Raw genomic sequence first — 15,214 nt, 5'->3', positions numbered from 1 at the left:
TCCGGAGATCATTGCAAATCGCGGGACGCCTGTGCATTCCCTGTGATTTGCAATAGCACCCCAAACGCTGAGCGATGTTGCAGTGATTTCTGCCTGCCTGCGGGACGCAATACGCTCCAAAGAAGCTCTTGTACTTTTTTGGGCGTAATGTGTCCCGCGAGTTTTTTTGCGCGATGTTACTGCGATTCGGCAGGCGGAAATCGCGGCAACATCGCTCAGCGTTTGAGGTGCTATTGCAAATCACGGGCAACGCACAGGCGTCCTGCGATTTGCAATGATCTCCGGATCGCGGGGATTCTGCCCGCGATCCATACGCTGACATGTAAATGCAGCCTTAGAGCCGGTCCACACTAGCGCGACTTGTCAGCCTGACAAGTCGCGCTCCCTCGACTGCTACAGGACCCGTTCTAATAGGAGCGACACAAGTCGCTCCGACTTAGAAAAAGGGTCCTGTACTACTTTGGGGCGACTTCGGAGCGACTTGCATAGACTTCCATTATGTGAAGTCCCTGCAAGTCGCTCCGAAGTCATGGTGCATGGGAATGCACAAGTCGCCCCCGAAGTAATAAGGAGTCGTGTCGCCTCAGTGTGAACCGAGCCTAACACAATTATGTGCCTCTTTGTGTCGGTCTATCACATAAAATCCATTTACGTTTTTGGTTGTAACATGACAAAATGTGGAACATTTCAAGGGGTATGAATACTTTTTCATTTTAAGGCACTGGATGTGTAATGCGGGTGACAACAGGTTGAAGAAGCAGGGATGAGTCCATCCTATGAGCTGGGTGTCATGGAGCTCATAGTGACACATTCCAGGAGCCGCCTTGTCCCGGGATTGGAGTGACACCGGCTGGATTATGAGGTATGTGTCACGTTCATATAATCCAGTGCTGAGTATGAGTTTAGTGTTATGAGTAGTGTTCCCTCCACCTGACCGATCCCTCTCCTCCTCCTCCTCCTCCCTTCCCCCAGCCCTCTCCATCTCCTCCTCCTCCCGCCTCCTTCCTCCACTGCAGCCAGGGCTGTGTGTGCCGGCTCCACCGAGATGAGCAGCCGCAGCGGGTTCTACCGGCAAGAGCTGAACAAGACGGTGTGGGAGGTGCCGGAGCGGTATCAGCACCTCACCCCGGTGGGCTCGGGGGCCTATGGCTCTGTATGGTAGGTGCGGGAAGGGGGAGGTGAGGGAACAAGTGTCCTCCTGGGCCTGTGCCCGGCTTCCCCTTTTATATAGAGCGCATTTGTGGGGGAGGGGCGCCGGTGTGGAGTGCACGGCTCCTGGACATGTGTGCCATAAAGGTTCATTCATCTGATTGGATGAGGAGAGGTGCAGCCCTTATAGGGACCTATTGTCTGCACTCTGTCTGTATGTCTGCACAATAGTCTACTGTTCTCTTATATTGTGTCTTGGGGATTGTCTGTACTGTGCATTCATACAGCTGTGTCTGCCTTCTCTGTGCTGTCATTGGATGGCTGCTATAGGTCTACAGCTTGTATCACCTGTATGATTGGACATGGTGTGCTGTCATTGGACAGCTTCTATAGGTGTACAGCTTGTGTCACCTGTATGATTGGACATGGTGTGCCCTCCTGTGTCACCTGTGTGATTGGACATGGTGTGCTGTCATTGGATGGCTTCTATAGGTGTACAGCTTGTATCACCTGTATGATTGGACATGGTGTGCCCTCCTGTGTCACTTGTGTGATTGGACATGATGTGCTGTCACTGGACGGCTTCTATAGGTGTACAGCTTGTATCACCTGTGTTATTGGACATGGTGTGCTGTCATTGGATGGCTTCTATAGGTCTACAGCCTGTGTGATTGGACATGGTGTGCCCTCCTGTGTCACCTGTGTGATTGGACATGGTGTGCTGTCATTGGACGGCTTCTATAGGTGTACAGCTTGTATCACCTGTATGATTGGACATGGTGTGCTTTCATTGGATGGCTTCTATAGGTCTACAGCTTGTATCACCTGTCTGATTGGACATGGTGTGCCCTCCTGTGTCACCTGTGCGATTGGACACGGTGTGCTGTCATTGGATGGCTTCTATAGGTGTACAGTTTGTATCACCTGTGTGATTGGACATGGTGTGCCCTCCTGTGTCACCTGTGCAATTGGACATGGTGTGCTGTCATTGGATGACTTGTATAGGTGTACAGCCTGTATCACCTGTGTGATTGGACATGGTGTGCTCTCCTGTGTCTGCATACTCTGTGCTGTCATTGGACAGAGGGGTAGCGTCCCGGAGAGACTGGGATGGAAGGGTAGCGTCCCGGAGAGACTGGGATGGAAGGGTAGCGTCCCGGAGAGACTGGGATGGAAGGGTAGCGTCCCGGAGAGACTGGGATGGAAGGGTAGCGTCCCGGAGAGACTGGGATGGAAGGGTAGCGTCCCAGAGGGACTGAGGCGGAAGGGTAGCGTCCCGGAGGGAGTGAGGCGAAAGGGTAGCGTCCCGGAGGGAGTGAGGCGAAAGGGTAGCATCCCGGAGGGAGTGAGGCGAAAGGGTAGCGTCCCGGAGGGAGTGATGCGAAAGGGTAGCGTCCCAGAGGGAGTGATGCGGAAGGGTAGCGTCCCGGAGGGAGTGATGCGGAAGGGTAGCGTCCCGGAGGGAGTGATGCGGAAGGGTAGCGTCCCGGAGGGAGTGATGCGGAAGGGTAGCGTCCCGGAGGGAGTGATGCGGAAGGGTAGCGTCCCGGAGGGAGTGAGGCGGAAGGGTAGCGTCCCGGAGGGAGTGAGGCGGAAGGGTAGCGTCCCGGAGGGAGTGAGGCGGAAGGGTAGCGTCCCGGAGAGAGTGAGGCGGAAGGGTAGCGTCCCGGAGGAAGTGAGGCGGAAGGGTAGCGTCCCGGAGGGAGTGAGACGGAGGGGTAGCGTCCCGGAAGGAGTGAGACTGAGGGGTAGCATGCCGGAGGGACTGGGACAAACTAGTAGGGTGGCGGAAAGACTGAGACAGACGGGTAGCATGCCAAAGGAATTCGGTTGGATGTGAAAAATGGTGCAGTGATGCTGCGTCAGAAGGAGAAAATGCTGGAGGGATTGGGCCAGAGGTGGAAATGCCTTAGAGATGGAGCCAGACAGGGAGAATGCCAGATGGATTAGGCAAGAGAATGTTCAAGGGTGGAAATAATGCCCAGAGGGACCAGTTTGGATGGGGGAATGCGGGAGGGACTGGGCAAGATGGGAAAATGCCATAGAGCCTAGGCCAGACAGGACTGGGTGCAGATGGGGCAATGCCTGAGGGACCAGACTGGATGAAAAGAATGCCCAAAGGAATAGGTCTGACGTAGACAGAATGCTGGAGATCCTAGGCTGGATGAGGAGAATGTTGGAGGGACTGGGACAGTTAAAGAAAATGCTGAAAGGACTGAACCAGACAGAGAGAATGCCTGAGGGACTGAGCCAGACAGTGAGAATTGCTGGAGGTACTGGGCCTGACAAAGGAAGTGCCGGAGAGCCTGGGCATGACAAAGGAAATGCCGGAGGGCCTGGGCTTGACAAAGAAAATGCCGGAGGGCCTGGGCCTGATAGAGGAGATGCAGGAGGGCCTGGGCCTGACAGAGGAGATGCCGGAGGGACTGGGCCTGACAGAGGAGATGCCGGAGGGACTGGGCCTGACAGAGGAGATGCCGGAGGGACTGGGCCTGACAGAGGAGATGCCGGAGGGACTGGGCCTGACAGAGGAGATGCCGGAGGGACTGGGCCTGACAGAGGAGATGCCTGAGGGACTGGGCCTGATAGAGGAGATGCCGGAGGGACTGGGCCTGACAGAGGAGATGCCGGAGGGACTGGGCCTGACAGAGGAGATGCCGGAGGGACTGGGCCTGACAGAGAAGGGGCCGGAGGGACTGGGCCTGACAGAGGAGGGACCGGAGGGACTGGGCCTGACAGAGGAGATGCCGGAGGCACTGGGCCTGACAGAGGAGATGCCGGAGGCACTGGGCCTGACAGAGGAGATGCCGGAGGCACTGGGCCTGACAGAGGAGATGCCGGAGGCACTGGGCCTGACAGAGGAGATGCCGGAGGCACTGGGCCTGACAGAGGAGATGCCGGAGGGACTGGGCCTGACAGAGGAGATGCCGGAGGGACTGGGCCTGACAGAGGAGATGCCGGAGGGACTGAGCCTGACAGAGGAGATGCCGGAGGGACTGACAGAGGAAATGCCAGAATAACTGGGCCAGAGGGACCAGGCTAGATGGAAAGAATTCCCAAGGACTAGGTTGTTTGGAAACAGAATGCCTCAGGTACTAGGCTGGATAAGGAGATTGTTGGGGGAGACTGGGACAAATGGGAAATGCTGGAGGGACTGGGTTGTGCGGAGCGAATACTGGAGCAACTCGGGAGAATGATGAAGAGGCTGGGTCAGATAGAGAGCATGCCGGAGGGACTGGGCTGGACGGGGAGATTGCCGGAGGGACTGAGCTGGACAGGGGGGGTTGCTGGAGGGACTGAGGGATACCAGATGGACTAGACCAGCCGGGGAAAATACCAGGGGGACTGGGCCAGACAGGAATGCCAGAGGGACCTTTCCAGAGACAAGGAATGCTGTAGGGGCATCCCCAGACAGGAAGAAATTTCAGGGACAATTCCAGAGTGTAGGTAGGCCAGAAGGGGAGAGGGTTTTGGGCAAGAGGGGGGAATGCTGTAAAGACTGAGCCAGACAGGGAGAATGCCCAAGGGACCAGGCTGAATGTCAAGACTGCCCAAGGGACTAGTCAGGACGAAGAAAAAATGCCTGTGATACTAGGTTGGATGGGGAGAATTCTGGAGGGACCGAGCCAGACTAGAAGAATGGAGAGGGGGGGGGGGGGATAAGGCTGGGCAGGAAAAATAGTGTCTGGACTTGGCCTAGACGGGGAGAATTCTGAAGGGTCTTTGCCTGACTGTGAATGTTGGAGAGACTGTGCAGGAGACAGAGATAGAGTAGATAGAGTGCAGGAGACAGTGCTGTATAGAGCTGCAGAGAGAATGCAAGAGACCAAGGCTGATGGAGTGTCAAAGAGACTAACAAAATGTGAGATCAAATCTGTAATGCTAAAAATTCCATTCCATACCATACTTTCGCATCTCTGGATATCCACAATATATTTCACCACCCTGGACATTTAATATACAAGAAAGTGGGGCTGAGCAGCAGTTTCAGAACTTCCTTGCAGGTTGAAGCTGTTCCTGCCATATGCAATGGTCCCACACTTAAACTTTGCACAGGGTGTTTTAGGACCTAAGGCCAGCAAGGAGTAACCACATCCACTCTATTAGTACGTCTTCTAATGTTACAAATTTTTTTTGTGATTCCCTTCTTGAATAATTTTTTAATTGCTCCATATCACTCATCATTCAGGTGCCCCTCTCGTCAAGCATTGCCATGGAGACTGCATGCCTCCTGTGACCAATGCATACAATAGCACGCAGTGTTGTACATATCAGAACTTCCTTCTCCAGATGAGTAAACATTTGTTTTAACTGTACCATCAGTCAGATGGCTTGAAGTGCAGTCCAGGATATTGAATCCTGAGAATGTAAACACGGCTCACTAGCTCTCCTTTGCTTCCTGCTACATTTGTTATCCCGTTTACAATAACACCTGCTACTAGTACATAAAAAAGTTCATTTTGGGCATGCCTAGACAAATTACATACTTATGGCTGGAATACACGGGCCGAATATCGCCCGATCATTCGACCACCGACTTATGAAAAAATGTTCCTTGGTCGAAAACCTTGCCAACATACACAGGCCGAATATCGCCCGACCGTTTGACCGCCGACCATCGAAACAGTGAATGCGTGATGATGTTCTACAGATTTTAAATGAACGACCTTAACACCAACGTATAGAACAGGGGTCTTCAAACTACGGCCCTCCAGTTGTTCAGGAACTACAGTTCCCATCATGCCTAGTCATGTCTGTGAATGTCAGAGTTTTACAATGCCTCATGGGATGTGTAGTTCCGCAACAGCTGGAGGGCCGTAGTTTGAGGATCCCTGGAGAATATCGTTCGTTCGCAAACGAGACGACAGAATTTTTAGTTTTTTTCAAACTGGATTTTTCGTTCACAATATCGATATCGGTCACTGATGGCTGGGCATTAACGAGTAGAATATCGGCCGATCCTTCGCTGAACGGAAATTTTCGGCCGATTTTCTTATCGTGTATTCTGGCCATTAGTTGAAGTAGAAAGAAAGACTACACAATAACCCCCTTTCTCACACTGGGGCGACACGGCTCTGTACTACTTCGGGGGCAACTTGTGCATTCCCATGCACCACGACTTCAGAGCGACTTGCATGGACTTCACATAATGGAAGTCTATGCAAGTCGCTCCGAGGTCGCCCCGAAGTAGTACAGGACCCTTTTTCTAAGTCGGAGCGACTTGTGTCGCTCCTATTAGAACGGCTCCTGTAGCAGTCAATGGAGCGCGACTTGTCAGGCTGACAAGTCGCCTGACAAGTCGCGCTGGTGTGAATGGAGTCAGGGATCAATCAAACCCGATTCGTTGACCTGCATAGATCAACGATTATACATTGAAAAATCAATGTATTTCAACAGGTTCACACCAGTATGTTGCACTGTGTGCGCTGCCCTTTTCTGAAAAAAGTAGAACATGCATTATTTTCCGAGGAACACATTGCATGTAAATGCAGATAAACATACAAGACAAAACAGTCACAGTTTTCTTTACAAATATAGCTTAATGAAGTTTAAAAAAAGTATTGCAGTGCATTTAAAAACGTAACACACCAATGCGTGACAATGCACCTGAGTGGGTAACGCACACTTTTTAGTGTGAATGGGCTCTCATCCGATTCCCCCGTAGAGAGCAGCGGGCTCTGACACCTCCCTCTCCGCACACAGAGCGGAGAGGGAGCTGTCACCTTGCTGCTCAGCGGGGATCGGCGGATCGATCCCCCGCTGAGCAGAGAACGGACCGCACCGGACAGCAGACCGTGTCAAAGGAGCCTAACTGCAAAAATAAAAGTGCAGGAGCTTTTTTGGCACACATGGGGCAGCTGATTCAAGTGAATAGGGCGCCCTATGCTGTTGGGCGACAAACGCACCAAATAAGGCAATGCGGCACACAGGTGTGAATACAGCCTAACAGTTGGCAAGGTGTTTCTTTCATCAAATGCTGCTCCTTTTTTTTTTTCTTGGTACAAACCCTTGCTGATTCTGGCCAAAGAGTTTAATTATTACTTCATTAGTACATCGCATTTGTTTCCAAACAGCATCTGGCTTGTCTAAATGCTATTTAGCATACCTCCTACTACCTTGCGAGTGGAGTAACAGGTAAGTAACTTTTAGGCCCCTTTCAGACAGGCGGACCGTTCAGATCCGCCTGTCAATTTTTTGGGCGGATCTGAACGGTCACCCCATGCATCTCTATGGGGCATCGGATGTCAGCGAAGACATGTCCGCTGACATCTGATCCATCAAATCTGGACGGATGGAAACCCCATTTTCCATCCGTCCAGCGGATCGGATCGGATGAGAACAGACAGGCGGTCCGTTCCCATCCGATTCCCCCATAGAGATGCATGGGGTCCTGACAGCTCTGTCTCCACACACAGCACGGAGACACAGCTGTCATCCTCCTGCTCAGCTTGTAAAAGGGGCTTAAGGCTCCATTCACACTTGTGCAACTTGTCATGTGACTTTGGACATAAAAGTCGCATAAAAAGTTGCAGCCCAACACCCGTTCAAATCGATGCAACTTAAATTTGAACTTTGAAAAGGTGCCTACACTACTTTGGTGTGACTTTTGATGCAACCTTTGTCCAGAGAATGTAGAGTCAGGTTAAAGTCGCACTGGAAATTGTGCGACTACGCGCTAATGTGAGTATAGTCTTACTCTAAACCAGCCATTAACCCTTGCAGTGTGGTGCAGCCCCACTGCAAGGGATACATTTCAAGTTTCCCCAGAGTTGGCCTTTAACAGACCAAAAAGTAGCAAAAAAGTGACGTTCACTGTTATGTGAAATAGAGGGGATTTACTAAAACTGGAGAACACTGAATGTAGCACACATGCATAGTAACCAATAAGCCTCCAGGTTTTATTGTCAAAGCTTAATTGAACAAGCTGAAGTTAGAAGCTGATTGGTACATATTTAGACATTTGCCTATCCCAGAGACCAGTTTTAGGGAACGTTCACACTGAATTCGGGTTTGAAATTCTGTGAGTTCAGCTGAACACGATTTCAAACCCACATTTCAGTGCGAGTTGGGGGGGGGGGGGGGGATTGAAAGACATCTGTGCGGCTTCATGCACAGATGTCCATTGAAATCGCCCTTGAAGTCGCCAAAAGTAGTGCAGGAACTCGCATACAGAGATCGATACAGCGAAGCAAAGTTGGCGTCGCACCGATTGGGACAGTGCCTTTTTCTGGCAATAGGCTGAGATTTGGCATGCGAGTTCACCTGTCAAATCGCATGTCAAATCTTTCCGATTTGAACAGGGACTGAGGCTCAGTTCACCCTGCCACGGCCGAAAAGCCACGTGACTTTGCAACCCGACTTTTATTGCGGCTTGCTTGCTACTTCATTAACAGTCAATGCAAGTCGTGATGAAGTCGCCCCAAAGTAATACAGGAACCTTTTTCTAAGTTGGTTTGACTTGAGATGCCGCAGTGTGCAATAAAATGTAACTGTGCATTAACATTTCTAAATGTGTTATTTTATTAACCCATTATTTCCCGCAGTAGTTTTCTACTTCTTTACAAAATTTACCTATTATGTAATTTGGCCAGGGATGTGCAAACTTCAGCATGCAACTGTGTGTGTAAGTGTGACTATAATAAATATATACACATGCTTGTTCTGGGTCGTAAACAGAAAGATGATCACAGCCCTGGAGCATCCAACTTCAACAAGTCTGCGTGACAGCTCCCACTTTTGACAAGTTTCTTTATATTTAGTGTCGCCATGTGGTTTATGTGGTTATCTTCCCATTATTCCATGTTCAGGAGAAATCATACTAAAGCTGCTCATAGAAATAGGATACTCATCACCTGGGCTGACCGTGACCATATCCCTTGTGTGTTCTGTTCTAATGGGTAGATTGGTTGGCTAAACTTCTGAGATAATTTCTATTGTTTTCCATAGAGATATGTGGACATCTGGATGTTCTGTTCTTAAGCCCTCGTTCACATTTAATGCGGCTTTGAAATCATGTGACTTCATCTGAACTCGCACGATTTCAAAGCGGCATTTTAATCTGACTTTGGGGGCAACTTGAAAGACATCTATGCAGGTTCATGCACCGCAGTCACTTGAAGTCGCCAAAGGTAGTTCAGGAACTACTTTTGGAAATCGGTGCGGCGCCATATAGTCGGCGTCGCACCGATTGCGATGGTGCCATTGCCGGCACCAGGCTGCAATCTAACCTGCAATTAGACCTGTCATATCACTCCTATGTAAAAAGGCTCAAAAATAAATTCACTTTTCGATCATGTTCAATGCTCTACCCTAATGTTCGGTGGAAAATATAACATGTTCCAGCATCTGCACCCTGCACATCCGATCCCCCTTTCCCTGTGACAGCGGGCAGGGGATCGTCTCCCAGCATCTGCTGTCACAATTTGAAAACAGCATGGCTGTGTAGGGCGCTGCCCACATGGCCGTGTCATTTATTCACACAGTTTCCTGTGACTGAATAGACTACAAATACCATCATCCATTGCAACTGACGGCTTGTAGTTTTCAATGAACTATGAGAATGCTGGTAAGCACTCTGGTAATTTATTGACTCATCCTGCTCTCAGGTAACTGCCTGCCCATACAATGTACGAGCAAACAGCTATCCTGAGAGTTTGCAGGAGCCTGAGATTGCACCCGTCATTGCTGATCGCGGTTGCAATGCTCTGCAAGCTCCTTATACACATTTTTTTTTACCTGCAAAACATTGTGCATCTTTTTTTTTTTTCTATTATTTTTTTTCAAAAGGTGAACTTCGCCTTTAGCATTCCTCCTCCATAGGTATAAGCCCTGGTTTACCCCATTGCAGCTTTAAAATCTGGCTACTTCAGCACGATTTCAAAGCCACCAATCAGTGCCATTTTTATGTGCGGCTCGCTGACATCTGTGCAACTTCATTTACACAGATGTCAATGCAAGTTGTGCATGAAATTCACAGAAGTAGCGCGGGAACCTTTTTCAAAGTCTCTGCGATTTGAACGGTTCCATTGCCGGCAATAGGGTGCGATTTTGAACTGTCAAAACGCTTTTCAAATTGCACTGGCATTAACTAGGGTTAAACAATGTGCGAAAATGATCCATCTCTCTGTGCATATTTAAAAAAGTCAGATTATACCTGGATGTTTGCTTTCCATCTCATGACTTTGTGTAGCTTAAAGCAGAACCTTACCCAATAGGGGACATTCCGCCTCTCCTTCTTTCTCCCCCTCCCCCCCCCCTCCTCCTCTTCCATAATTGGTCAGGCAGGGCAGGTACCAGGTTTGAAAAGTACCCGCTCCCACTTCGGTCAGATCGATGCAGCGACCTGAACGGAAGTAAACCCCCCCCCCCCCTCCTTCCCCTGCAGTCCCTTGGGACGCGTTACAGGTCCCAGGAAACTGCGGGACCATTCACGAGGTGCAGCACAGCTCATGCATGCACAACGGCAGCCAGCTGTGAAGCCACAAGGAGTCACAGTTGGCTGCCCACAGTTAAGATGCTGGTGCCTTGACCTGAAGACAGGTCAGGTGAGGACATCGCTGGATCTTGGGACAGGTGAGTGTCTGTTTTTTTTTTTTTTTTTTTAAAGTCAACAGCTACAGTGTTTGTGGCTGCTGACTTAAATTTTTTTGTTTACAGAGTGAAGCTCCTCTTTAAAGTGTGTATCCAGGTATTGCCCAAATCTGCCCCAAAGCATCCTTATTCTAACCCTTTTAAAGCATGTTCCAGCATTATTATTTTTTCTTTTATCCTGTTTCTGTTTGGAAAAAGGGCTTTTGTTCCATGTGACATTATCACCAGGCTTGTAAAATTCTTGAAAGGCCTCGGCTCCTAATGATATAGTGACACCTTCCAGAACTACATCTCTCAAAAGCTCCTTCCCTACACACAGGCTTTGAGAAGTCAAAATATTAACATTGTTTGCTGGCCAAATAAGCCAATGGATATATGTGGAGAGAAACAGATAGGAGGTAATCTAGTAGGCAGGGATGACAATGCCGATGGGCATTTCAGTGCTGTGCAAAGGCACTGTGTTGTCAACCCAAATGGGAAGTTTAGCACTTTGAATTTCTGGCAGATCAGTAGTCTTTTTTTTTTTTTTTTTCAGTTCATTTATCCCTTTTTAAAGGGAGCTGCACAGGACTTTGCTTCTTCTGCTTATGTGCAGAAAAATCTTCTTTCAGTCCTATGGAAAGGCGGTTCTTAGTTGGGAGGTGAATAAAAGCCTTTCTATAGAAATGAATGATGGTTCTTCTGCACAGTGCCCAAATCACTGACCTCAACAAAAGACTTACAAAAAGTTTCCAGGAGATCTGGGGGTATTCTGCAGGAGATGTTGTTGGTAAATCCCAACTCCAGTCCAAACCTTTTTTTTGTGTGTGTTTTGGACACAGAGGAGAAGCGTTAGAATGTCTGTTTCCTACGTTTGACAGAGGTACTAGCTGCTCCTTCTCTTTCTCTTTCTGCACTACAGATCTTCACCCTTTGTAGAGAAACCGCTGCCTGAATAGCATTCTGCGTTCATCATTTATGAGTGTCAAATGCCTGACGACCCTGTATACTCTGTGGCTCCACCTTCTGACCCCTATATCACTAGACAACGGACATTGGTATTGGTGCAAAATGTATATACTAGTGTGCCCCAGAGGTTCTCAAAGCAATCAAATAAATTTGATTAAAAACTCTATTATAGAAAAGTCTGTAAAGTCCATAAGTGGGCTCACTTTTGTGGCAGCTCAGTGTAAAAGCAAAAAGTGACTTGAGGGTAACGGAGCAGAAAGCACAAGCGCCATAGTAAGCGTAGCATATATTATCGATGACAAGAGTATTACTCACAAGGGTAAATTCCTCAAAAGCATAGAACACTGCAGATCGTCCCCGTGGAATGATGGGTCAGGATGACCTGCGGCTGAGCACTCGAAAGGACGCTGCTGGTGGATTCCAGCACTTCCTGGAGCAGTGGAAAGCACAGGTGACTAGTCGTGACATCATTTCCCAGGTATAATGGGATGTCGTAGGCAACGCGTTTGTGGAGCATGGGCTCCTTCAGGCCATCCTGACCCATCGTGCCACTGATGGGGACGATCTGCAGTTCTCAATGCTTTTGAGGAATTTACCCTTTAGAGTAATACTCTTGTCATCGATAATAAATTCCATATATGCTACACTTAGTAAGACACTTGTGCTTTCTCCTCAGTTCCCCTATATCACTCGAGGAAACAATAGTGATACAGGGTATATGTAGTAAAAAAAAGTCCTGGATGGATGCACCCCAATGAAATCACCAATATTCGTACATAAGTATAAAATGACAATCCATACTGCAATGTTAGGGTATAGATACAGCACAGTATAACTAACGCGTTTCACACCATTCTCGGTGCTTAATCATAAGCTTAGCTATGATTAAGCACCAAGAAGGGTGTGAAACACGTTAGCTGTATCCGTACCCTCACTGTGCTGTATGGATTGTCATTTTATTCTTATAGACAAATAAAGGTGATTTCATTGGAGTGCGGCCATCCAGACTTTTTTCACTAAATATTTTCTGATACATACAGGGCTAGCACCCTTTCCATGTGAAGTGGTGGTGAAATTTAGGGGTAAATACCTTGAGTGGTTTACTTTTTGTTTAAGTGTCGGCTCACACTGGTCCGACTCGAAGTCGCCCCGACTTCGGGCGACTAATGAAGTCGCCTGTGCACCGCGACTTTGGCGCGGCTTACAAGGACTTCACATAATGGGAAGTCAATGCAAGTCGCTCCGACTTTTCAAAAAAATAGCGCAGGAACATTTTTCTTAGCCGGAGCGACTTGAGTCGCTCTGATTAGAACGGTTCCATTGCACAGAATGGAACGCTACTTGTCAGGCGACCAAGTCGCCTGTCAAGTCGGATCAGTGTTAACCTGGCACTTATAGTGATACAGGAGTTGGCAGAAAGAACCACAGTGCTGAACTGGGGACTAGGTCTCTGATATACCCCAAAGTGTCAAATACAAAAGATCACTTGACAAGGATCGAGAGTGAAGATTGGTGACACATGCAGGGGACCAGATAACTATTACCTGTGCTCTCTTTAAGGCGCATCTTTCATTTTGCTTTTTGGAAATTACAGCGTCTCTTTAACAAGCATCAAGCAGCTTTTTAATTTATAATCCCCTGATGACAAGAAGTTTCGACTTTATGAATGCCAGCTTTATTGGATCTGAAAGTGTCATTACACTTAAAGGGTTGTGAAAGTTAGTGTGATCAGAGTAAGTAGCTCTAGTATTAAGTTACAAGGCTTTAGTGTATTTCTGCTTTTGCAGCCAAATTGGGATAACACCTTGTTTATATTAGTTTCATGTCCCTATTCACATTGCATAAAAAAAAAAAACAAATGCAAAAATTGCAGCCTACCATTTGGATGCTTTATTCTGGACCCTCTAGCATGTAAAAAATCCTCTTTAGTTATTGGATAGGGGGGGGGGGGGGGAATTAGTGGGATACTTAATACTTACCTGCATCTTTCCATTTCTGCGGGCTGCTCTTGCATGGGCACGGCAGCCCATTAATTTCAAAGGGCTGCAGTGCTTGCGTTTCCCGCAGGAAAAGGTGTATGCAGCTTTTTCAATACGTGGCCCACAGGTAAATCGCATGGTCATTTTCACCATGCAATTTCCCTGTGGTTCCCACACATGAATTGCGATTTTACATGAGTTGGGAGTGCCATTCAGAATGTGTGTTTTCTGACAGAAGATTTCACCGCAGGTGGTTGCGGGTGTGGGATTCGCTGTGATTCCCGCAGCCACACACATAGGTGTGAACCTAGCGAAAAGCATTCTTCAGCACCAATTTGGGAGCTTTGAACACTTGAAGGTCGTCAAAGCTTTAAAATTGCTGTAAACAGTGCCTTTGTCCTATGTATACAAGATCTTCAAGAAAGCCGCTGGATCTCACATTCTAACTTACTAGCTAAGATTAAATGATGCCAGCATGTTAGACCATTATTTTAAAATATTTATTTTTTCATTTTGACCTAGTTATTAAGCATATATTCTCATGTCTTCTAATCCAACTGTCCTAAATTTTCTGGAGAATGAAGTAGATGGAAGCATAGTGAGTGTTAGTTTTATACAAGTAGTGTTCTTTTTTTTGGGGGGGGGGGGGGTTTGCCGCGTTTTCCATTACTCAATGGCAAGGTGCGTTTGTAGTGCGTTTTTTTTTTTTTAGCTTCCCAAACATGTTCCAAAGAGTTTCACTTATTATTCTTATTCAGGTGTAGGTGTGTGGATGGGAGTGTCTGGTGCAGCTGCCTGTCTGGGGTGACAACGTTGTTGTTTTTAATTTCGGCAATGGTGGAGGTGGTATTTTTTTAACATTTGTATTTGTGAATAAAGATATTTGCATTGTTACACCATTTTTTTCCTCCTTGATGAAACTCTTGAGGACTCTCTCCTCTTTAACCACTTTACCACCGGAGGATTTTGCTGTCTTACGTTTGGGCCACTTTTTGCGATTCGGCACTGTGCGACTTTAACTGACAATTACACGGTCATACAATGCTGTACCCAAACGAAATTTACGTCCTTTTTTTCCCACAAACAGAGCTTTCTTTTGGTGGTATTTGATCACCTGTGCGATTTTTACTTTTTGGGCTATAAACAAAAAAAGAGCGTAAATTTTGAAAAAATAACAATATTTTTCAAATTTTTTTATATGAAATTCCCCCCTAAAAAATGTAAAAATGTAAATTTTTTTAAATTTTTGGCCAATTTTTTTCTGCTACATATGTTTGGTAAAAAAATCACAATAAGCGTATTTTGATTGGTTTGCACAAAAGTTATTGCGTTTACTTAACTAAGGGAAAGATTTCTGTCATTTTTGGAGTTTTTTTTTTTAACTCGTAATGGCGGCGATCTGCGATTTTTTTTTTTTTTTTTTTTTTTTTGCGGGACTGCGACATTGCGGCGGACAGATCGGACCCTTGACTGACATTTTTGACACTTTTGGGGGTACCAGTGACATTACTGCAGTAATCAGTGCTATATATATGCACTGTTACTGT

The 15,214-nt window shown here is 47.5% G+C and overlaps 1 protein-coding gene across 1 annotated transcript in view; it reads left to right on the top strand.

Moving 5' to 3' along the window:
- The first annotated feature begins 975 nt into the window (after positions 1-975).
- The window catches only part of MAPK11 (mitogen-activated protein kinase 11), a 64,405-nt gene continuing 50,166 nt past the window's right edge, over positions 976-15,214 (top strand). The window contains exon 1 of the mRNA XM_082257093.1: positions 976-1,158. Within this exon, the coding sequence (XP_082113219.1) occupies positions 1,046-1,158 (113 nt within the window). The 5' untranslated portion in view covers positions 976-1,045. The remainder of the gene's footprint in view (positions 1,159-15,214) is intronic.

The sequence above is a fragment of the Pelophylax lessonae genome, assembly GCF_965119305.1.
Source record: "Pelophylax lessonae genome assembly, chromosome: 4".
In the NCBI taxonomy this organism is placed as follows: domain Eukaryota; kingdom Metazoa; phylum Chordata; class Amphibia; order Anura; family Ranidae; genus Pelophylax; species Pelophylax lessonae.
The sequence above is the reverse complement of the archived record's forward strand: the minus strand, read 5'-3'. Positions and strand labels throughout refer to the sequence as shown.